Consider the following 22,039-nt stretch of genomic DNA (forward strand, 5'->3'; position numbering starts at 1 on the left):
GCAAATGCAGCTCAAAGTGCTTGCACAAAATTTCGGGCTGTGAACAAAAAGCTGCTAAGTGGACCACAAAAATGGCCTCGAGGCAATCAAAAAATATTCCTAAAAGCATATTTGCGGCGCCCAGAACCATTTGCCCACTGTCCATGTTTGCCGCACAGACATTTATTCCAGACGCGCGCCGTGTCGGGCCAGTGGAAAACTTTGCCAAAGACGACAGAGGAGCGTCTAAGTGATTTTCAAGACACTATTAGACGTGTGATGTACGTATAACATGATAAGTATGAGTGAGCTGAATGGTAGCGTTCTTTGACCTCTAATGCTAATGGCTAGTGTGCTAATGCAAATCGTGAATGCTAACTGTTTAGCAAAGGCTGAGTAAGTAGTAAGAGTTATAACTAAGTAACTAGCAATTGCGCCTGCTAACCGCTGATGTGAACGAAGGTGCTCCGGTTCTGATGTGGTGGGGAAGCGGGACTGCCGCCGGACCTCGAGCGCATCACCGGTTGCCGTTTTAGCCGAACCCCCCAGAAAATCGGGAAAACCGATATTGTATCGACATTTATTGTTACATTTCTGTTTTCAAAGATTTTTTACATATTGCATTTACTTACTAAAAGGTTTTTTGAGTCATTTATTATTTGGCTTTTTTTTTTAATATTCTGTTTTTCCGAGTAATTATAATGGAAACATTGCATTCACTTGCAAAAAGTAATTATTCTTTTTTAAAAATAATATTATAATAATATTATTTTTAAAAATAATATTATTTTAATTTTTCAGTTTTTCAGAGTAATTTATTCTGTCTTTCTGAGTATTTATTCTGTTTTCAGGAATACAAATGTTTCCATTTTTTTCAGAGTAATATTTGTTTGTTTTCCAGAATATTTTCCCCTTTTTTTCAGAGTAATTATTTTTCTGTTTCCAGGAATGAGTTTCTTTTGATTATTCAGAATAGTTATTTTCAGTTTTTTTACTTAAAAAAAATAAGAATCCTGAAAAAATATATATAAAAAAACAAACCAACAAAAAAAATCCTCAGAATTTTGTTTTTTCCCCCCAGAACGAATATCAGAATCAGAATCAGAATCATCTTTATTTTGCCAAGTATGTCCAAAAAACAGAAGGAATTTGTCTCAGGTAGTCGGAGCCGCTCTAGTACGACAACAGACAATTGACAGAGAACACTTTGAGACATAAAGACATTGACAAAAAACAGTCACTGAGCAATAAAGGGTTAATAGTTATCTGGTAATGCCGGTACAAATTATTCTTTATTTTTTTGATAATTGTGCAAAAAGATGCAGAGTCATCTAGCACTAAGAGCAGTTCGAATGACTAATATTGCAACAGTCCGAGAGGATTTGGCACGCCCTTGTCTTAGTTCTGGCAGCGTGCAAGTCCTCAAGGGTGGGTAGTGGGGGTACCGACAATCCTTTCAGCAGTTTTGATTGTCCGTTGCAGTCGGAGTTCGTCCTTGTTTGTAGCAGCACCAAACCAGACTGTGATGGAAGAACGCAGGACCGATTGTAGAACTGCCTCAACAGCTCCTGTGGCAGGGCGTGCTTCCTCAGTTGTAAGGAATAAAAAAAAAGTCAACAGAAGGTAAACGTTCACGTAAAGTACAAATACCTGAAAAATCAACTCAAGTCTAGTAACGAAGTACTTGATTAACCCCCGCCTCGACCACTGGGAGGAATTTTCTCGCTGGCCGGAAACAGGTCCAAATCTCAATTGGTTCAGTCTCCCGTCCGTCATAAAAGGTCTTGATGTGATTGGCCAGAGTGGCTGTCAGTCTGCATGTCGACGAATGGCGTTGCCCGGGGGGCGGGTCAGGAGAGAGGAGCGGCGGTGCCCCGGATTGAGCGGCGCTGGCGGTCGGAGCGGGCGCAAGTCTTGTTTTTCTCCACACTTTGGACGCCGTTCAGCACCGAAAGTGGACCCCGGCAGACGCGCCTCGCCTCAGCATCGTCGTCCGTCATGGAGTCTTACGATATTTTAGCGAACCAGCCGGTGGTGATCGATAACGTGAGTAGGTTGCTGCTGCTGACGTCATGCATCCCCACCCAAGGCGAGGCCTAGCCACCGCCGCTATTGTCTTGTGCTTCTTTTTGGGGCTAACTCACACCGCACGCGTGCAGCCTTTTGATTGGTGTCATCGTGATTATATCTACTAATAATGAACAGCAAACACATTAGGGAGATTGTTTGGATTTAGCCGATTAGCGTTAGCCAGAGCTAGCTCCCATTGCTTTAGCATCACAACACTGAGGTTGCATTTTTACTCTTTATTTTGGCTTAAATGTCCTCAGCTCGTAGACTATTGCAAAAACCGAATAAGTCGACGGTCCCGTGGTGATGCGTGGAGACGCTGATTATTTCTTCTTTCTTGCATTTCTGCGTGTGATGAATGAATGATTTCCCCCAAATGACAACGTGCGGAAATGCCGAGTGCGCTTGCAACGGCGCAAATTGAGCTTTTATTTCGCGTGACATTGGTGCTTGTCAAGCTTTTTACGCCGATTACCGCTTGAAAAATTGTTCCGGACCAAGCTCGTACAATCGTGTGGTAGGCCCAAGTGTTCTTCAAAAACAAGGCAGAGGTTTCGTTCACTGTGACATTATACATAGTTTCGACATTCACACTGTGCCTAAATATAGTAAAATCAAGTCAAGTAATAATTTGACATGGGTGAAAACAAATGTTTCGAAATGATTAAATGCAAATTTATTGTGATTAAAAGTTAAATACAACTAAACTGTCTTTCAAAAATGAACATGATACACACTGTAACGTTACACCCACGGCGAACATTTAATTTAGCCATTTGTTCATGTGCCGCACTTTGAGAATCACTGGCCTGTAGGAAAAAAAACCCCTTGTAAATAGAGTAAAACGGTATAACTTGATGATTTGTCAACATACTGATGCTCGGTTCCAAAATATCCGCCAATAAGATGGCACTAGCTGAGCGTGACGTTTCAAGTGGCGTCGCTTGCACTCAAAACTCCAACATAAGTGCCGCAAATGGAAAAAAATGAGAAAAGCGGTAGAATAGATCCATTTGTTTGTTCTGGAGGTTTTTTTTTTTTTTTTACCAAATTCCCCAAATATGGCAACCGCTTGTCACGTGGTGCGTGTGTGCGTGTGTATGTTGCTCGGAGGGATGCTATCCAACACGGCTCGTGTTGTGTTCAACTGCAGTACGACAAAGTAGTAGTTTGTTGTGGCATGGCCTACATCCTCGTCTCATGACCCTCTTCTTCCTCACAGATTTTATATTTAATCTTGTTTCTTTTAATAATAATGTCTTTGTGTTTGTGTGTGTGCGTATGCGCCGCGCAGGGTTCAGGGGTCATCAAGGCTGGTTTCGCCGGAGATCAGATCCCCAAATATTGTTTTCCCAACTAGTAAGTCATCTTGGTTGCTCTTCTTCAGCTTGGATAACAAGCGTGTGCCGATTGTCAAACAAATGTGAATATTTTGTGCGTGTGCGCAGCGTGGGACGTCCCAAACACGTGCGTGTCATGGCGGGCGCCCTGGAGGGGGACCTCTTTATTGGGCCCAAAGCGGAGGTACGCCGGCGTTTGCCGTCCTTTATCGTGCCGCATATTTAATTGAGTTAAAGGTCATAGCAAACAAACCTAAAAATCATCCTAAAATGACGGGCGTTTGCGACGCAAGCCTTTTCCGATGCGAGCTTTCCCATGGCGTGTTACTTCATGTGTCAGGAGCACCGCGGGCTGCTGTCGGTGCGCTACCCGATGGAGCACGGCATCGTGAAGGACTGGAATGACATGGAGAGGATCTGGCAGTACGTTTACTCCAAGGAGCAGCTGCAGACCTTCTCCGAGGAGGTGCGCTCTTCTTTTGTCTTCATCCTGACGTGCGAGAAAGCGGTGCCGTTTGTAAAGCTCTTCCCCGCGTTCCTCAGCATCCTGTTCTTCTGACGGAAGCTCCCCTCAACCCCAGCAAGAACCGCGAGAAGGCCGCCGAGGTCTTCTTTGAGACCTTCAACGTTCCCGCCCTCTTCATCTCCATGCAGGCCGTGCTCAGCTTGTAAGCGGAGGCTCGCGGAGAGTCGCGCTTCACGAGACCGTTTGTCGGGTCATCTCAATCAAACTTACTTTGGGGGTGGGGGGGAATCGAATAACTCTGCTAAGTCAACTTGCAAAATAGATGAAACACTTATTGAAGAGCTGAAACGAGTAACGGCTAACGCAATCTAACTAAAGAACTGATTATATTGGGAATTACTAATATCCCTACTCCCTAATCAATATGTCGGGGTTGTTGTATAGTGACTACGTAATTGCTCCTTGAGCTGAAACAATTAATCGCGTAACGGTATATAAATGTAGCTAACGCAGTCTAACTGAATAACGAACTGTGTTGGGCTTCTTTGACCCGCTTCCCGACTGCCTCATCGCGATATTTTGATACAGCGGTCTACATAGTTGACGCTTGAGACGACGAACGGAAAAGTGTCGTGGAAGATGATCGGGCCGGCTGTCGCCCTCCTCAGGTATGCCACGGGACGCACCACGGGCGTGGTGCTGGACTCGGGCGACGGCGTGACGCACGTGGTGCCCATCTACGAGGGCTTCGCCATCCCGCACTCCATCATGCGGGTGGACATCGCCGGCAGGGACGTGTCGCGCTACCTGCGGCTGCTCCTGCGCAAGGAAGGCTACAACTTCAACACCTCGGCCGAGTTCGAGGTGGTGCGCACCATCAAGGAGGTGAGACGGACGGTAGAATGCACGCGGAGACGGTCGCAACTCCTCAGTTAGCTGCGGCAATATTAGTCGCTCTTCGCAGAGGATAAAGAGTATACGCCTGTGCTTATTTTTAGATGGTCTGTCTTCAGTTCACGCCACCGTTTGTGTTGAAATGGCCATCTGTGGCTGAAAGGGTTCTAAAACCGCAACTATCAATGCTAACCGTTAGCATGTCAATAGTGTTTTGCATTGCGCTGTGGTTCTTTTAAATACACAACGTTTGTTTAGTTTGCCAGTCAACAGTCCACTGCCACCCTACAGCGCTCGTATCTCAAAAGTTTTGCTGGCAGGTTAAAGCAAAAACGATCTTCTTGTCACTTGTATCTCAAGTTACCGCTGTATCTACATAGCGAATTCGTTTTTTTTAAAGCGAATGCCGATTCTGATATTTGCCAGAGTAAAATTCTGATAACTGATTATTAATCAGCTGATATATGAGAAAAATATATCATGAATGAAATAACCTCTTTTTTGGTCTTAACATTACAACAAATATTACAGACAGAACAGTTAACTGTTGTGCTTTAGTATGTGTTTAGCTAACAAAAATAATCACTTGTAAAGCTTGAAACAAGTGCTACTAACAAACTGTGCCGCGTTTGTGATGCCGTCCCGCCCGCTTGCGCCACCAGAGGGCGTGCTACCTGTCGCTGAACCCGCAGAAGGACGAGACTCTGGAGACGGAGAAGGCTCAGTACGTCCTCCCCGACGGGAGCGCCTTAAACGTGAGTGGACGCCAAACTCCCGCCTCAGCCCCGCCCGCCTGTTGTCGTGGTGACCGATGTCGTGCGGCGTTACCTTCACAATCAGAATCCTCTTTATTTGCCAAGTATGTCAAACGCACATAAGGAATTTGTCTCTGATAGTTGGAGCCGGCGGCACTGGTTAGCACATCTGCCTCGCAGTTCTGGGGACCGGGGTTCAAATCCCAGTCCCGCCAGTGTGGAGTCTGCATGCTCTCACCGTGTCTGCGTGGCAGTTTAAAGTGACGAGTAGTGCGATAATCTGGAAAAGTGTCAATTGTGCAAATGGTGCAGATACTTCTCAAGCACACGAGTGGCTGGTATTGGTCAACGACAGGCATGCAAATAGTGCAGAGCGGCGAGAATACTACAGCGAGCGGACGCGTAATGTAGAATTGACCCGACAGAGAAGTGCCGACAATCTCCATCGACGTCCGTTCTCAGATCGGGCCCGCCCGCTTCCGCGCCCCCGAGCTGCTGTTCCGGCCCGACCTGGTGGGCGACGAGAGCTCGGGCATCCACGAGGTCCTGGCCTACGCCATCCAGAAGTCGGACATGGACCTGCGGCGCACGCTCTTCTCCACCATCGTGCTGTGCGGCGGCTCCACGCTCATCAAAGGTGGGAGGGGCGAGGGGGAGGGGGAGGGGCCGGCGGACGCCCGTCTTTGACTCGCTGTCGCCCTCCTCAGGCTTTGGAGAGAGGTTACTCACTGAAGTCAAGAAGCTGGCACCCAAAGACGTCAAGATCAAGGTGAGTCTCCGCCTCTTTCCTTTCCTCATTCTCCTCTTTTTTTCCTTTTGCTTCTTGTTTTTCTCCTTCTAGTCCTCTTCTACTCATGTTTCTCTCTCCTGCATCTTTCTTTCTCCTTTTTCTTTTTCCACACCTTCCTCTCTTCTTTTTCTTCAACTCCCCTTCTGCTCTTTTTCTTGGGCTTGCTTTCCTCCTCCTCCTGCTTTTTTCTCCCCTTCTTTTTGGCCTCACTTTTCTTTCTGCTCTTCCTCCTCTTGTGCGTTGTAGACTGACATGTTTGTGTTCGTGTTTGTGCTTGTGCAGATCTCCGCCCCCCAGGAGAGACTCTACTCCACGTGGATCGGGTACAAATATTTCTTTGCTTTTTTTTATTTTTTATTTTTTTATTTTTTTATTATTTTTAACTTGCTCCCATGTTGTCGGCGGCCATTTGAGAACATTTTTGACTTGATATTTCGAGACCCTCAGAATATTGTTGTGTGACAATAGAAGCACCAAACCTAACAAAAGAGCGGACGCTCTCATTACAAGCTTTTTCCGTTCTTCAGTAATCATTAGCGGAAGTTGTCGGTTTTGCTTCAATGGCCGGTTTCTGAGCAAAAAGCAGAGAAAATGAGCTTTTTGTGAAAACTAACGTGTAGAGCAGAACGCTGACTTTGAAAGCAATACGTTGTTGCTTTTGCGACACCTGAACAGAAAGGCGCCGCGAGCGACGTCGACTCCTCGCGTGGCTCGAGTGCTTTTTTTTCCCACGCTGTCGGCCATTCGCTCAGTGAACCGCGTCAGCTTTTCTCATGTTAGCGACACAAGGGCTGTTCATACTAGCATACATACACACACCTACTCTGTCGGGGTGTCGGCTGCCTAGATTTGTCCGACTTTCGACGTTTCTCTCCCTCGTACTCGACGGGACAAGCTGAGATTCGGCGCCTGATCCTTTTCTGCTGATCTCAAGTGCTGCAATGCTGCCATCTGCTGGCGTGCGTGTGCCAGTACAGTTCCATAGAAGCTTGAATTTCACAGACTAGCTGGGCAAGATCGTCTTCTCGGGCTCGACCGATCTGGATTTTTTTTTAGGCCGATTCCGATATTTGGAAGAAAAGTGTGTGCGTGCGTGACATGCCGATTGTTTGTTGCGTTTATTGTGGCTGTTGTTGTTTTACTCTTTCTGTCCCCGCCCCCGCAGAGGCTCCATCTTGGCGTCGTTGGACACGTTCAAGAAGATGTGGGTGTCCAAGCGCGAGTACGAAGAAGACAGGGCGCGCGCCATCCACAGGAAGACCTTCTAGGACGACGGCCCCCCCACCGCACCCGTCCTTCGCCGCCTTCTCATTGGCCGCCCGCGCCCCGGTCGCCACGCCGACCGCGCCCGCCACGTGAAGGTCACGTCACACGTGTCAATAAAAGTCCACGGTTTTGTTTTCTTGTTTTGCTACGGGTCCATTCCAAAGTTTTCTATTGTGGGTCACCAAATGCCCGTGAACCCTCTATTCCATATCCTTGCTATTTGGCCGTGTACTAGTACGAGCTTTGCTCTCACTAGAAAGACTAGTATATTCTTCAATAGTAAGAGTGTATCGCACTAGTAGAACGACTGCCGTGCGAGTAGTCTTTTCCAGTACTGCCTTGGATGGAAAGCCATTTGAGCATTTATTCAACTAGTATGCACTTTCTCCACACTAGTAGAACCATTTACTAGTATCATTTTTCTCCTACTAGTGTCACTTTAGGCCTACTACTATAACCTTAAGCTTAATATCAAGGATGTCAAATAAATGCTCAAGTGGCTTGAAAGAAGTTTGAACATTTATTTAACTAGTACACTTTTTGTCCTCAGTAGAAGAACAACGTACTAGTATCGCTTTTTCCCCCCACTACTAGTTCGACTTTAACTTTTTTTAGGATGTCAAATAAATATTCAAATTACTTTTAAGAAGTTGGAACATTTATTCAACGAGTACACTAGCAAGACAGTTCAGCGCACTAGTTGTCATATTTTTTTTTTCCCCCGCTTAAGTTTAATATCAAGGATGTGGAATAAATGCTGCCATTTGCGTGGCAGTAAGGCAGGTGAGGAAAAAGAGCATACTAGTACATGGACCTGAGGCCGGATAGCTAGTATAAGGAATAAAAGTGCAAAGAATTGAAGCATGAAAACAAATGGGAGGAGTCTTTAATTGAATTGCAAAACGCAGCAGTCGTCACCTGCTTCCAATTAGCGATTAGGGTTAACTGCCAAGATGGCGGCCAAGCGAGGCTTCCGGACATTTTTCCACGACGACGACTAACACCGAGAAACAATTTTTGCTCCGGTCGATATCGGCATTGTTATAATTATTATTATTATTATTATTATTATCATCATCATCATCATGATTATTGTATGAAAGGAATAAATATGTCTGCTGCTCAAACGCTTGTGTTTCCTTCAAGTGCTCGCCCGACTTAAATCGATGCGCACGCATGCTACAGCGTTGCTGTCGTCGATGAATTGAAAATGATCAAATATGTTTCCGCTGCGACCGGCGGAGGTCGCCGAGTACGGTCCGGGGGCCTCGCTTATCCATCGGTGGTGCCGAGGAATCGAACGTACGCGCGAAAGCTGAAAACGGTGTGCGACCAAAATCGGCTCAAATTGTCCGTACGCACGCGGGCGCACCTGTGGCGGGAAAAAAACGAAAAAAGAATTGCGCCCCATCGACAATCCCTAGAAATAACTTAATAGGATATTTTCTCAGAGAAGAGCGGTCGCGACGTCAGCTTGCCGCGTTTGAATCGTGCACAACCGATGATGAAGCGAAGGAACGCACCGTTCGATCTTTTATTGCAAACGCGCGCCCGATTCCCGCAGCGAAATCGGCTCCCGATTACAAATGAGACTCGCTGATGTCTCGCGGGCGGGCGGAGTTGACGGGCGAGGTGGAGGCTTCGGGAACGCCGCAGCAAATAAAGTGGCGGGAGCACACTGCTGCAGTGAGTTCGACTGGAGAGGAAATGAAACAAATATATATTTATCAAAATAATTGCGCCCGATCGTCACACGGCAATCCATGTAGTGTTCCGGAGGAGCAGAGGAGAGGCACACGATCCACGTCGCTTCAGGTTTACGCAGTCGGCGGCCGTGTCGGTGCGCCGTGTTTCCTTAGGTCAGAGGTCAACGCAGCCGTCGACCGGGACGTTTTAGAGCACTCGGTGCTGACCGACTTTACGGGGATGCAGATTTCATTTTCCAACGGGACTCGGCCACCTGCGCGCAGTGCCAAAGCGACCCGCGCCAGCTTTAAGGACCGCGGTATGCCGGCGAACTCGCCTGACCTCCACCCCGGGAAACGCATCAGTCAAGAAGCAAGCACACTAGAATAATCTGTAGAATAAGCAAAGAGCAAATTCCAGCCCGATTCTTGACTGAGATACGACAAGAAGCAAGCTTGTGCAGCAAGAACCGATGCGGCCAGAAGGTCGAGCGCGAGTCCCAAATGACGAAACTGTGTGATGAATAAGAAATGATGTCACAAGGTTTTGCTGTTTATGACGAGCTAAATGACAAATGATCTCATAAGGTTTGGGTTAGCGATGACATGTCGGTTGAGTCATCGAGCTCCTTCGCGCCGCAAGTGACCGGACGACACACGACGAGAGCTGACGTGAAGAAGCTCGCAGACGGCGCCGGTATGTGATGACGGCGATCGATTGCGTCTTTGTTTGTTCCGCGCCGAAAGACGCGTGTGCGCATTGTCAGTCATCCACAAAGGCAACAGGACTGTTCTTGTTTGTTGAAGAAGTTTCACCTTTATCCAAAAGGCCGGTGTGGAGTCCCCTCCCTTTACGCCTGGGCAGGGGTGGTCAACAACAGGCTCTTGCCGCTCTTGCAATTTGCACTTTTGTTTCGGGGTCAAGGTCATCCACCTCACCTCAAGCTCAAATGTGAACTCAAGCTGAAGAAGACAAAGTCCATAGAGCATCCTCAGAGCTCATCGGCCTCTTCGAGGTCCGATCAAAACCTGATTTTGACAACCAAACGCTTGGCACCCTCGCGCTCCGCCGAGCGGCTCTTATTTGAAACGCGTTGGCTTGTTTCTGAACCTGGCAAACACCTGATCTGACCTTTCCGTCGTTCTGCACGATGGCTTCCGTTTCACAGCGCCAACGAGATAAAAATGCGACGTACGTGTTCTCCAGTCGCCCCAGGCCCGTCGAGAGCCGCTCGAAGTTCGACGGGTCCCCCACGGAAAATCCTCAGTACGGAAATATCGTGTACGATCGACGAGTCGTCAGGGGAAATGCTCACGGTCGAAACGCGTCGCCGGCGAAGACCACGGCGCATGCGGCCGACATTCAACAACAGCGCGGATTCCGGGGGAGATCGGTGGACTTCGTGAGGTCCAGGGACCACGTGTGGTTCAAGACTCACGACAACCTGCCCGGTCGAAAGCACGTTGACGTGCAAACCGAGTCCTTTCTCGAGGAGCTGAGTCACATCTTGGTGACGAAAGATATCGACTCCCAAACGGATCGTTTCCTGGACAGACCGGCCACGCCGCTATTCATACCGGCCAAATCGGGCGAAGATGTTGCGACCCAAATCCAAGACGGGGAGCTGTTTGACTTTGACAGGGAGGTGCAGCCTGTGTTGGAGGTCCTGGTGGGCAAGACCATCGAGCAGTCTCTCTTGGAGGTGATGGAGGAGGAGGAACTGGCCCGCCTGCGGGCCCAGCAGAGGGCCTTCGAGCAGCTGAGAAATGCCGAGTTGGCCGAGGTCCAGCGGCTGCAGGAGCAGGAGAGGCGTCGCAATGAGGAAAAGGAGTGTCGGATCGCCCAGCAGAGGGAGGCCGTGAGGAAAGAAAAAGAAACGGCCGAGATGATAGCCGCCCAAGCGTGCGCGCAGCAGTTCCTGTCCAAGCTCTTCCCCGCCGTCTTCGCCTCGCTAAGGAGACACGGCTACTTCTACGACCCCGTGGAGAGAGACATCGAGATGAATTTCTTCCGGTGGCTGATGGCCGAGGTTAACAACACTCTGGAGAAGAGGAACTCCGCCAGGCTGCTGCTGGACACCATCATCCACGATATCGCCCTGGAGAGACGGGATTTCTTCAAGGATCTCGAGTCGCAGCTGGTCAAATCGGACAAATAGACCGATTGGCTGGCGACAGGATCCCCAACCAAATCCGAGTCAACGTGACCATCGGCGTACCGTCAAGCGCTGTGTTCTAATACTGGGCCTTGAGACCCCAGGGACGTGGTTTTTGTTTTTGCTTTCACTTGCGAGCTCAAACGAGAGATACAAATGCTGTCTGGTGGCAGTCGATGCGACTCAACTCACTTGGCAATAAGCGGGCGGCACTTTGGCAACTCGAGAGGCTTCAAGCCGTTTATTGCAACTTAGCCTTTTAGTCTGCTTGTTTCATGCTAATTAGCATCTGTTGCGCTGCTTGAAACCTTTCAAGCAAAACAAACCGCAGCAACATGTACACTGACAATATAATACTCAAGTGTATCTATGTATGTATGTGTGTGTGTGTGTTTTTCATGTGTGTATATATATATATCTATATTCCTTCTCCTCTGCGTAGAACAATAGCGATGAGCTGAGATGCTAGCCGGGCTCGCTCTCAAGCGGGATGCATAAAAACGCCTCAATGAGCAGCATATCGAATACTGCCCCCAGGTGGCCAAGGCGGGCACACCAGGAGCAGCAGCATTCAATCAATTGCAATGTGACAAATAGTTTGAATTCTTTTGGATTGATTGGTTGAATCTAGAAACACGACAGTCATTCCTAAGTACATTTCAAAGAAAGGAAAAGCACATCAATTGTATTTTTTTCAGCAGTTTACTTGTTCAAAGGGAGTAGGGAGAAGTAAAGAAAATAAACAAAAAACGTTCCTATAAATGTTCCAAGAGGACGGACGGCTGGATGGATGGATTAAATGATATATGGGACATGAATTAGCTCGGTTAAGTAGAGGAAAACAAAGTAGGAATGCGGTAGTTGATGTTGAGGACTGAAGAAATGTTTAAGCCTCGTTTAAGTTTCCGAGCAGGATGATGCAAGCAATGTAGGTTTGACTTTTGCTCCCTGGCGCTAAATACATACGCCGGCGCACTGCGTGGCGCTCGTGCCTCCTCAACGTTAGATGCCACCCTGTCACATTTGGGCCCAAAAAAGACTCACACAAAACTCAACGTCTTGAATTGCAAACAAAAATAAGATGACTGAACGTTGGGCGCGCCTCCGTACGCTAGACGCGGAGGCGCTGCATGCGTAGACTCCATTACTTTTGATAGGAAACATTTCCATTTGCATTTTCCTTTCAGGCTTCTCGATTACGGCTCTTCTCGCCAGCACCCCAAATCTTTGCCCACAATCTGAGCATGGAAACGGTTTCTCTTCAGGGTGGGTTCTTGCATGTATTGTTGTTAATAATGGCTTTGGAGCGAAGAGTTGACCGCAAACTGAGCAGGCAAAAGGTTTCTCTCCAGTCCCGGGTTCTTTGGTGTCTTTTTAAGCTTCCTTAATCAGTCAATCTATGCCACCAAAGTGAGCACGCAAAAAGTTTCTTTCCACCGTGTCCCTTCTGAAAGAATGTTTGGCCACAACTTGAGCAGGGAAAAATTGTGTGTTCTCATGTGTTGTTGCGTTTCCCCACACTGAGCACAGCATGTGTTGTCACTTTGACCTGTCTTCTAACCTTCACACGCGTCATCTTCACGTGGCGCGGTCTCCGTTGTCTCGCTCGGACCTTCATCTCGACTCTTCAGAGACACGCCAGTCGACGGCAACTTGGTGACATCCTCCTTCCTTCTTGACGTGAAGGTGCTCGTACCCGACTTTCACGCGAGCGACCTCTTCTGTCTCTCGATCGTCAGGGGGCTCCGGCGGTGACCGCTACTTCCTGAAGGGCCGCAAGATGGCGCCAGTTGATGCACATGAAAAATGATATTTCGTGTCCACGACCTCGGTCGACCTCTTCCACGACTTTCTGAGCAGCGCGGCCTGTACATGCATCCAAATCAGTTATTTGTGTTCATTGCCACCGGAGGGAGACAAAACTCGGCCTGAGCTCATCAAAGTCGCCTTTACGCCAATCGGTTTTTGGTTTTTGTCGGTTTGGCGGCAGCAAACCACAAATACGAAGCACGCAATTCATCGGTCAAAACACCGGACAGGAACAACACGGCAGTTAGTTGCCAAGTGCGATAGACGGCGCAGTGGTCCACTCGCCGGACTTCGGTGCGGGCGGCGTGGGTTCAGTTCCCGCTCGGTGACGGTGCGAGCGGCTCTCCGTGTCCAGATGTGCCCTGGACTGACTGGCGACCGGTTCTGGGTGTCGTCCGTCTTTCGCCCGAAGTCAGCTGGGATGGGCTCCGGTGAAACGTGTTCGCTTTCCGAACTGCTGAGACCTTTGCGATAGGTGCCAGGGCGCCCCCAGTGGCAGCGGAGGGCACTTCACCTCGAGGGGAAAAAGATCCGCGCAATAACATCGTGCATCACTTGAAACGTTACTCGTCGCTTTTGTGAGCGCCAGCGTTCACTGTTGTCACTGTCCCGATCGGCGAGCTTGCTGTTTTAAGCCCCGCCCTCTCAGTCCGGGCTCTGATTGGTCGGCTTCATCCAGCAGGTTTCAGTTTGAATTCTGCGATCGTCTTACTAAACATCGTACGACAAACGACAGACTGCCACTCGACAATACTGGCTTGAAGCACTTTTGTTGGATAAAATGTTGTTGTTTTTTAATATTAAGAATCAAATAATAAGTACATACGACTACGTACAGTTTAAATAGTCACAATAACGTATAGGAAAGAATAAATCATACATACAAAATAAAATCATGCATCATAAATATAAAATATAGAAAATGAATATTGTGTGAAAAGTTGTTTTATTATCTCCGCAATCTAATGCCATGTGATAGGAATAATGCTAATGCTAATGCTAATGTCCCTGTTGACATTGCGCTCGTGTCGCGTCACGCCGTCTGCCGCGTCCTCAAATTTACAATATTCGGAAATATTCAGAAGCGCTCCCAAATGTGTGGCGCGGGCGTACCTAATGAAGTGTCCGCCGGGTAATCGATTCTCATCGTAGGAAGTGTGCTACGCGACGAGCACTGGATTCAATGATCAAATTGTGCATCACGTGCAGTGTCGCAGATTCCTTTTTTCGTAGCGTACAGTTCTGTTGTGTTGAACTTTTACAAGCGTTCACTTCGGTTTGGAGTTGGAACACAAGACTTCTTTCGGTCCTTTTCCTGGATTCAAGCAGCGTCCCATGTTCAAGCTGCTGCTCACGTCGCAGTGCCGTACAATCGGAACAAAGGCGCCGCCTCGTTCTCGAGCAACACTCGGGCCTCCTATGCTACTGTACCGGTTGTTCCGCTTGAAGTTCGAGAACCGCCGAACGCAAATCCGAACCCGAACGCTCACAACAACAACTGCGTTGATAGAAAATGGTCCAATATTGTATTGTATTGTATTAGGCTAATGCTAATGCTAGTCCCTAATGTTCTGGCCGCCTTCAAACATTAGGGACAGCTACACGACGGTGTACCTAATGGAGTGTCCGCCGGCTGTCCGACTCTCGACGACGTCTCTGTGGAGTGACGTCACGCCGGAGGAGCCGTCCGATGACGTCACAGCCCTCATCGGGAGACCGAGCCTCCTTTGCTCGTGTGCGCGCGTGCACACGCTCAGTGAAGTTTTTGGCGCACGGAGCCCTTGAAGAGGAGCCTCGCGGAAGGACTCGCGCACATCGACCCGGACCCGGACCCGGACCCGGACCGAGCGTCAGGAGAGCGAGCGGGAGCCGACCCGGATGAGCCAGCACCGACGCCCCCGGGCGGGCTCCGTGCGGGCCACCGGGAGCTAGGGGCCGCCCGGCCGCGGACGGCGGAACTCGGCCGTCATGGTTCTGGGCAAAGTTCGGGCGCTGGCCGTGTGCTTCGACACGCTGAACGAGAGCGAGCTGCCGGTGTTCTCCGGCGGGGAGCTGGTGTCCGGCCGGGTGCTGGTGGAGGTGGCCGGGGACGTGCGCGTCCGCAGCCTGGACGTGACCGCGCGGGGGGTCGCCAAGGTCCGCTGGACCGAGTCGCGCAACGCCGGAGCCAACACGGCCTACGCGCAGAACTACACCGAGGAGCTGGAGTACCTGCACCACCGGGACACGCTCATCGGCGACGAGCCAGGTGAGTCGGGACCGCCGCCGCCGCCATCGTCATCATCATCATCATCACCACCACCACCAAACAAAACAAAACGGAAATGTTCGGAACCGAGTGTGCTTGGGACTTTGTGGACTTGCACGCAAACGTTACACGAAACGATGACATCAAAAACCAAAAGAAGGAGACGAGGAAGAGGAGGCAACTCCCTTTTGTTGGCGAGAAGCGGTTCAAACCTGATCACGCTGCATGGGCGCAGGGAGGGGAGGGGGGGGGGCGGGGGCCGCTGTGAAAAAAAAACAACACAAATCGTCACTCGAATGGATGGACGACGTCAATTCGGGGTCGGGCGCCCTCATTTCAAGTTGAACGAACAACACAAGTGAACCATTCGAAAGAGTTCAAACGCGGCACGTTTCTCATTCGCGCCAAACATTCGAAGGCAACTGCAACGACTTTTGGGGTCGATTTCGCTTTCCTCAGCGGCGCGTGCGCGACTTTGAAGGACAAAACGCGTCGATGCTCGTCGCGCGCAAAACATTCTTGAAATCTTTCCAATCATCATCATCATCATCATCATCATCATCATCATCAAAAGCACACATTTGCACCGATTTGCAACCCATCGAAATGCAAAACGACAAGCTTCTTGTCGCATTTCCACGTTTGCGTAAATCGACTTTCGGGGCGGACTTGAAACTCCAATTCGGGTTTCGAGACGAGCGCTCGCCAGTTTGCAATGTGAGTTTCAAGGTCGCTTTCGCCCAAATTGGCTTCAGAATGCAAAAGTTGGCGGAAAAGTTGAGCGTTTGCAGCCGAGGCCGCTCGAGGTGCGAAGCGGCTGTTACGGTTCCGCTTTCGGAAGTCGCTCAAGGGTTCGTTCAATCGGGACCCGAAAGGTTCAAGGGAGGCGTGACGTCACTAGAGCGCACTCGCGCCGCGACGCGCGATCGGGCTCGAGTCCGCTCGAGGCTCCTCCTCCTCGTCGGGAGGTGGGCGGGACTCGTCAGGGCCTCGCGGCCAATCGCCGCGCGAACTGGTCGCGCAGGGGGCGGAGCTGGGCTCGGCTCGGCGGGGAAGAGGCTGCTCAGGCCGGTTGGAACCGGTCCGCGTCAGACCGGGCCGCTCCTGCCTGCCTGCCTGCCTGCCTCCCCGCGCGTGCACGACACAGCACGAGGAACTGGCGTGAGTGAGCGTGTGAGGCGCGTGCACGGCACTTCCTGTGTAAACAATTGGAGGAAAACTGCAGTTTTCGACTCTCAAACTCAAGTTGTGTTGATGTGGGAGGAAGGCGAAGGTTCCAAATTTGCATTTCGACACAGCGTTGGGGTTCGCAAATCACGTTTGAGGCCGTCACGCGCGTACGGCGACAGTTACGGAGGCTTTGAGACAAAACTTTTAGGCTTGCACATTGCGCTTCACAATTAGGGCCTCGAATTGGCGTGGCGAGCCACGGGTAAGGTCTCAAGCCCGGCTTGGAGTCTGAAACAAAGTGTTAGCGTTTTCATTCGGGGTTTCGAGTCCAAGTTAGTCTTTCAAATGAGGGTGTCAAGTCACAGCTGAGCTTTTTTAAACTGAGGTTTAGATTTTAAGCACGGTTAAGGTCTCAAGCCCGGTTTGGGGTTCTAAAGAAGGACTTGAGGTTAAACGAGATTTTGGGGTTTTGGGTCACAGTTGGGGTTGGAGATGTCGAGCCACCGTGAGGTTTCAAGTCAAGGTCGGGGTTTGTAGCACAAACGTTCGGCTTTCAAAGTAGGGCAATTATGGTTTGTAGCACAGAATTTGGGTTGGAAATATAGGTTAGGGTTTCAAAAAAGGCCATCGAGTCGGGTTTGTGTTGATGTTTGCGGCGACTGTTGTGTTTGTTGCAGGGGATTCGTCATCATCGGCGGACGGCGGCGTGAGCGTGCTGCGCGCCGGCCTGCACGAGTTCGCCTTCAGCTTCCACCTGCCGCACATGTGAGCGCGCGCCGGTTCCTTCGGGACTCGGGACTAGCGGCGTCCGGAGACCGAAATTCGGTCCGGTCTACGTGCGTGAAGTACATCGATACTGAAACCGAGCCTGTTTGCATTTGTCGAGCCGCTTTCTTTTCAAGAGGAACAAAAGTTTTCTTCTGCGGCGGCGAGCCGGCGGTCCGCCGCGACGCGGATCGGACGGGCGCGGACGTCGGCTTCCGTACGGCCGCCGATAGCGGAAAAACGCCGATAATTGACAAGTGCGGATCGACTGCTTTTAAGTGTTCAAAAGAAGAAAGAATCCAAATAAATGGAATGGAAATCTGCAGATAGGCGAACCTGCGGGTGGCGAACTGTAAGTACACGACGACATTCCGACGTGACGTCATCACTTCGGGCAAAAAACATGGCGACGTGCGAGGTCGACTTCTGACGTGGTTCGTCGCTTGCCGAGCTACGTGCGCTAACTTCGCGGCGGAGGTGCGACGATTCAAACATTCATTTTAAGCCACAATCATCGATGACGATCAACTTAATCGACAACTATTTTGATCGTCGATGGATCGTTTGGCGACCTCGTTGAACTCGTCCAAATCCTCAGGACTTCAGCCAATGACAGTTCTCCGATTTCTGTTCGCAGAGATCGGAGAATATTGAGTGTCCAGAGGCTTAAATTCTGACGATTTGGTCTCTCAATGATTAATGGACAACTATTTTGCTAATCGATACATTTGATCATGGGTTCGTCGTCGAGATCTGGAGCGGACGTGCTTGACACTCGCTCTGTCACGTGTGCGCGCAGGGCGCTGGCGACGTCGTTCGAGGGCAAACACGGCAGCGTGCGCTACTGGGTGAAGGCGGAGCTTCAGCGTCCTTGGATGCTGCCCGTCAAGGTCAAGAAGGAGTTCGTCGTCTTCGAGCACATCGACATCAACACGCCGCTGCTGCTGGTAGGCCGCCCACACGCAACCCGCTCGGGTTTCGAGTCAAGTTAGGAAGGGCGGGCTTTTAAACGCACATTTGGAGTTTCAGAGGAGGGTTTCGAGTTAAGGTTACGGTTTCAAATTAGGGCTTCCAGCCTGGGTTAGAGTTTTGAAACAAAGTATTGAAGGAAGGAGTCGGGTTTCAAGCCTGGATTAGGTCCTCAAAGTAGGGTTTGAAATCAGTTCAGGCTTTCAAGCAAAAGTTGGGGCGGCGAATTGGAGTTGGGGGCGACGGGTGCGGTTTGTGCTTCCAGATGAGGGTTTGAACGCTGTGTTGCTCTTCTTGTGGTTTTTGTGTCATGTGGTGAGGCCCCTCAGGCGGGCAGCAAGGAGAAGACGTTGTGCTGCTGGTTGTGCGCGTCGGGCCCCATCTCGCTCAGCGTCAAGGTGGCGCGCAAGGGCTACACGCCAGGTAGCGCTCGCTCGCTCGCCGTCCTCCCGATCTTCCCCGTCGTCACGCGCCCTCTTCCCCCGCGCAGGCGACTCCATCCAGATCTTCGCCGAGGTGGAGAACTGCTCCACGCGCGCGGTGGTGCCCAAGGCGGCGCTGTACCAGACGCAGACCTTCTTCGCCAAGGGCAAGGGCAAAGAGATCCGGCGGCCCGTGTCGGACCTGCGCGGCGAGGCCCTGGCGCGGGGCCAGAGTCAGAGCTGGGACGGACGCGTGCTCAAGATCCCGCCCGTGTCGCCCTCCATCCTCGACTGCCCCATCATACGCGTCGAGTACGCCCTCGTGGTGAGACCGCCCCGAAATCGGCGCCCAAAAACAATACGCTTCAAAAACGTCAGAAAAAAAAAAAAAAAAAACTAAATTAAAAATAAATCGGTAAATAAAAACAATAGAAAGCAATCCCCCAAAAAAGAAAGGCCAAAGTCTGCTTGAATGTTAACAATTCAGTCGCTAACAATGACGCGAACCTTTCAGATTTGTTGGAATTTTCGTGGCGTTTTTACCTGCGAGCAACTTTTAACTTGTGGGCTAAGCTAACCCTAATAACACATCACCATTTGTTGGAAGGGTTTTACAATTCAGCCATCAAATTGTGCTATGCTGTTAGCAACATTAGCTTAGCATGCTAATAACACACTGCTATTAGTTCTTAGCGTGCAAATGAGACCAGTGTCCCAAATCACTAACATTTGTTTGAATCTTCTTAGAATCCAGTCGTGACTGTGCTAACCTGCTAGCAACATTAGCTTAGCATGCTAATCATATCAGTCTTTTTTTGTCCCTCTAATCTGACGTTTACTGTCAAACTGACACATACAACAAAAGAGAATTAGCCATTGCGTGTTTAAACAGAAAACTGTTCAACCAAACTATATCACCTCTGGTAGCTTGATGCTAACGCATAATGTGAAACGCCATAGCTGGGATAGCAAAAATTAGCATCCATGTCATAGTTATTTCAAACAACGGCTACTTTAACACACACGGAGCAGCAACACGTCCAACCAGAGCACACTCACCGAAAGCCGCACGCATATATTCTCTGACAATGTCATTTTTGATGTTTTAATGTTTTTTGTTACGTTAGGTGTACGTGGACGTACCGGGCGGTCTCAACTTGTCGCTGTCGTTGCCGTTGGTAATCGGGACCATCCCGCTGCATACTGGCGCCTCTCGTACCGCCAGCATCAGCAGCCGCGGCAGCGCCTCCAGCTGGCTGGCCCTGGCGGAGCGCCCCGAGGGTAGGATGCTGTACCTCCCCTGTATATCAATATATAATATACGCGTTTTAATGCTGAACGATTTGACGGTGTTCGCAGCTCCGCCCAGCTACAGCGAGCTAGCCATCCCGGAGTCGCACCGCCGCCACTTCCTGCACGGCGTCCCCGAGCGGGAACGGGAACGCGAACACGCCGGCACGGCGCTGCTCACCTACATTACGGAGTTCCGATACCTGCCGCCGCCGCTCTACGCCGAGGTAAACGTGGACGCGCTTCCCGCTGCTGCTCAGATGATTGGCAGCCCGCTCAAACGTGCGGCTGCCTTTTGTCAGAGTGCCGCGTGTTGATTGGTCGACGCACACCGTTGACTTGAGCAACCAATGTTTGTTAGCGTTACGGCAACATGGCTTGCATGTATTTTAGCATTGGTTAACATTTTTCGTTTTCACTTGTGTGGCTAACACGTTTGTTAGCATTTGTTAGCCGCAATGGGGAAAATGCTAATAAACAAGTTAGCTTTTGTAGTTTAAAAGATGTGCATTTTTTCTAATATATATATATATATATATATATATATATATATATATACACACACACACACATTTACATTTGCTGAACATTTGTAAACATGTTCTTTTTGTTATCAACGTGCATCCCGTCGCCCCCTTCAGGTGGACCCGTATCCGGAGCCGGCGGACCCCGGGCGGCCCGACACGTGCCCGCCACGCTGATGAGGGAAAACGTCGAGCTCATCCGCCGCCTTCTCGCATCGCTCATACCGCCCCGCCCCCGACCGAGCCAGGATCACGTGACCGCTCGACGGTTCGATGGCCGGAGATTCCCGACGGAGGGCCGCCGCCTTCCTTCCTTGCTTCTTCCACCGCCGCGCTCTTTGCACACGTGCACACGTCTGTAAACACGCCACCTAAGACCCCCGACCTCTAACCCACCTCACACACTCGCGCGCGTGCGCGACAGTTTGGAAGTCGGCAGCGAAAAAAAGGCTGACGTGGTTGTCGCCCGATGCACTTCAACTTCAACGTGTGAGCGTGGCAAAGTCGACGTGCGGCGGGCGAAGCTCGAAGCACAAACGACCAACTGCAAAGAACCACAAGTCGCCTGTTTGGATGTTTGCTCCAAGCAAAATATTATTATGCAGAATAATAGAGAATCTTTTTTTTTTTACGACAGCGTCCAAAGAACAAAAATATTGAAAAAAAATATAAAATGTTTACAAAAAAGAACTTCATCAAACGTCCTTCTTGAAAGTTTGAGAGATGACAAAAGTGCAATATTTTTCATATTTTTATATTTGTCCGTTTTGAGCACAACCTTTTCAGATCTGTTGCTCTTTCCATCTTATGTGCTTTATTATTATATTATTATTGTGATAATCTTGCTGTCGTGTTCGACCTTTTTGATAGAAAAAATAAAAGTTCATTTTATTAAAAAAATGTTCTCCTGCATATCTTTTTATTTCAATTATTCAAGCGCCGGAGGCCTAACGCATTCATTATCATTTTGGTTCATTGTTTCAAGCCATTGTTAGGGTGTCAAAAAAAATAAATTAGGGTTTTGGAATCCTGTTTCAAACCTGGGGTAAGGTTTTAGGCAAAAAGTTAGTAATGGTTAGGGTTCAGTTTTTAAAATCATGTTTGGAGATTGGGTTAGGGTTTTAAGCACAAAAAAACAGCGCTTCAAATTAGAGTAAGATTCAAAGTAGGGTTTCGAGCAGTGGATATAGTCTTAGAGGGGCGGTAACGCGCGCGCGCGCCCAGCGAGGGAGGTCACATGGTTGTTTTGGCTTCTTGTGTCCGCTGATAAGCGAATCCGGTTGGAAGCGGAACCCGGAGGAGCGCTGTACGGTCGGGCGACGTGGGCCGTTGTCATGGAGACCAATCAACCAACCAGCGCGCACGCAGCTGCAGCCGAGAATTCAGTTTGGCCTTGATCGCTCGCAGCTCCTCAGAATTAACCCAAAAGTGTCTGGAAGTC

At 49.7% G+C, this 22,039-nt stretch overlaps 3 protein-coding genes across 4 annotated transcripts; all 3 read left to right on the forward strand.

Annotated features, from left to right (window-relative positions):
- The first annotated feature begins 1,814 nt into the window (after positions 1-1,814).
- Positions 1,815-7,696, forward strand: actr1b (actin related protein 1B). Its single transcript, XM_061799227.1, has 11 exons — positions 1,815-2,025; positions 3,344-3,408; positions 3,498-3,573; positions 3,730-3,855; positions 3,933-4,057; positions 4,524-4,740; positions 5,412-5,504; positions 5,967-6,141; positions 6,212-6,273; positions 6,577-6,617; positions 7,460-7,696. Exons 1-11 carry the CDS (start codon positions 1,978-1,980, stop codon positions 7,560-7,562), a joined length of 1,131 nt encoding a protein of 376 aa, XP_061655211.1. The 5' UTR covers positions 1,815-1,977; the 3' UTR covers positions 7,563-7,696.
- Positions 7,697-7,840: 144 nt separating this feature from the next.
- On the forward strand, positions 7,841-11,800 carry LOC133489925 (radial spoke head protein 3 homolog). Its single transcript, XM_061799228.1, has one exon. The coding sequence runs from the start codon at positions 10,397-10,399 to the stop codon at positions 11,402-11,404; it is 1,008 nt and encodes a 335-aa protein (XP_061655212.1). The 5' UTR covers positions 7,841-10,396; the 3' UTR covers positions 11,405-11,800.
- Positions 11,801-14,292: 2,492 nt separating this feature from the next.
- Positions 14,293-21,510, forward strand: LOC133465126 (arrestin domain-containing protein 3-like). Of its 2 annotated transcripts, XM_061747577.1 has the most exons (8): positions 14,293-15,458; positions 17,306-17,393; positions 18,193-18,340; positions 18,683-18,785; positions 18,853-19,109; positions 19,912-20,065; positions 20,144-20,301; positions 20,716-20,908. In XM_061747577.1, the coding sequence occupies exons 1-8, from the start codon at positions 15,179-15,181 to the stop codon at positions 20,773-20,775; spliced, it is 1,248 nt and encodes a 415-aa protein (XP_061603561.1). In that variant the 5' UTR covers positions 14,293-15,178; the 3' UTR covers positions 20,776-20,908. The 2 variants fall into 2 exon arrangements, with proteins under 2 accessions (XP_061603561.1, XP_061603562.1); XM_061747578.1 differs by lacking the exons at positions 18,193-18,340; positions 18,683-18,785 and having other exon boundaries at positions 14,308-15,458; positions 20,716-21,510.
- The last annotated feature ends 529 nt before the right edge of the window (positions 21,511-22,039 follow it).

This window comes from Phyllopteryx taeniolatus, chromosome 15 (assembly GCF_024500385.1).
Source record: "Phyllopteryx taeniolatus isolate TA_2022b chromosome 15, UOR_Ptae_1.2, whole genome shotgun sequence".
NCBI classification, from domain to species: Eukaryota; Metazoa; Chordata; class Actinopteri; order Syngnathiformes; family Syngnathidae; genus Phyllopteryx; species Phyllopteryx taeniolatus.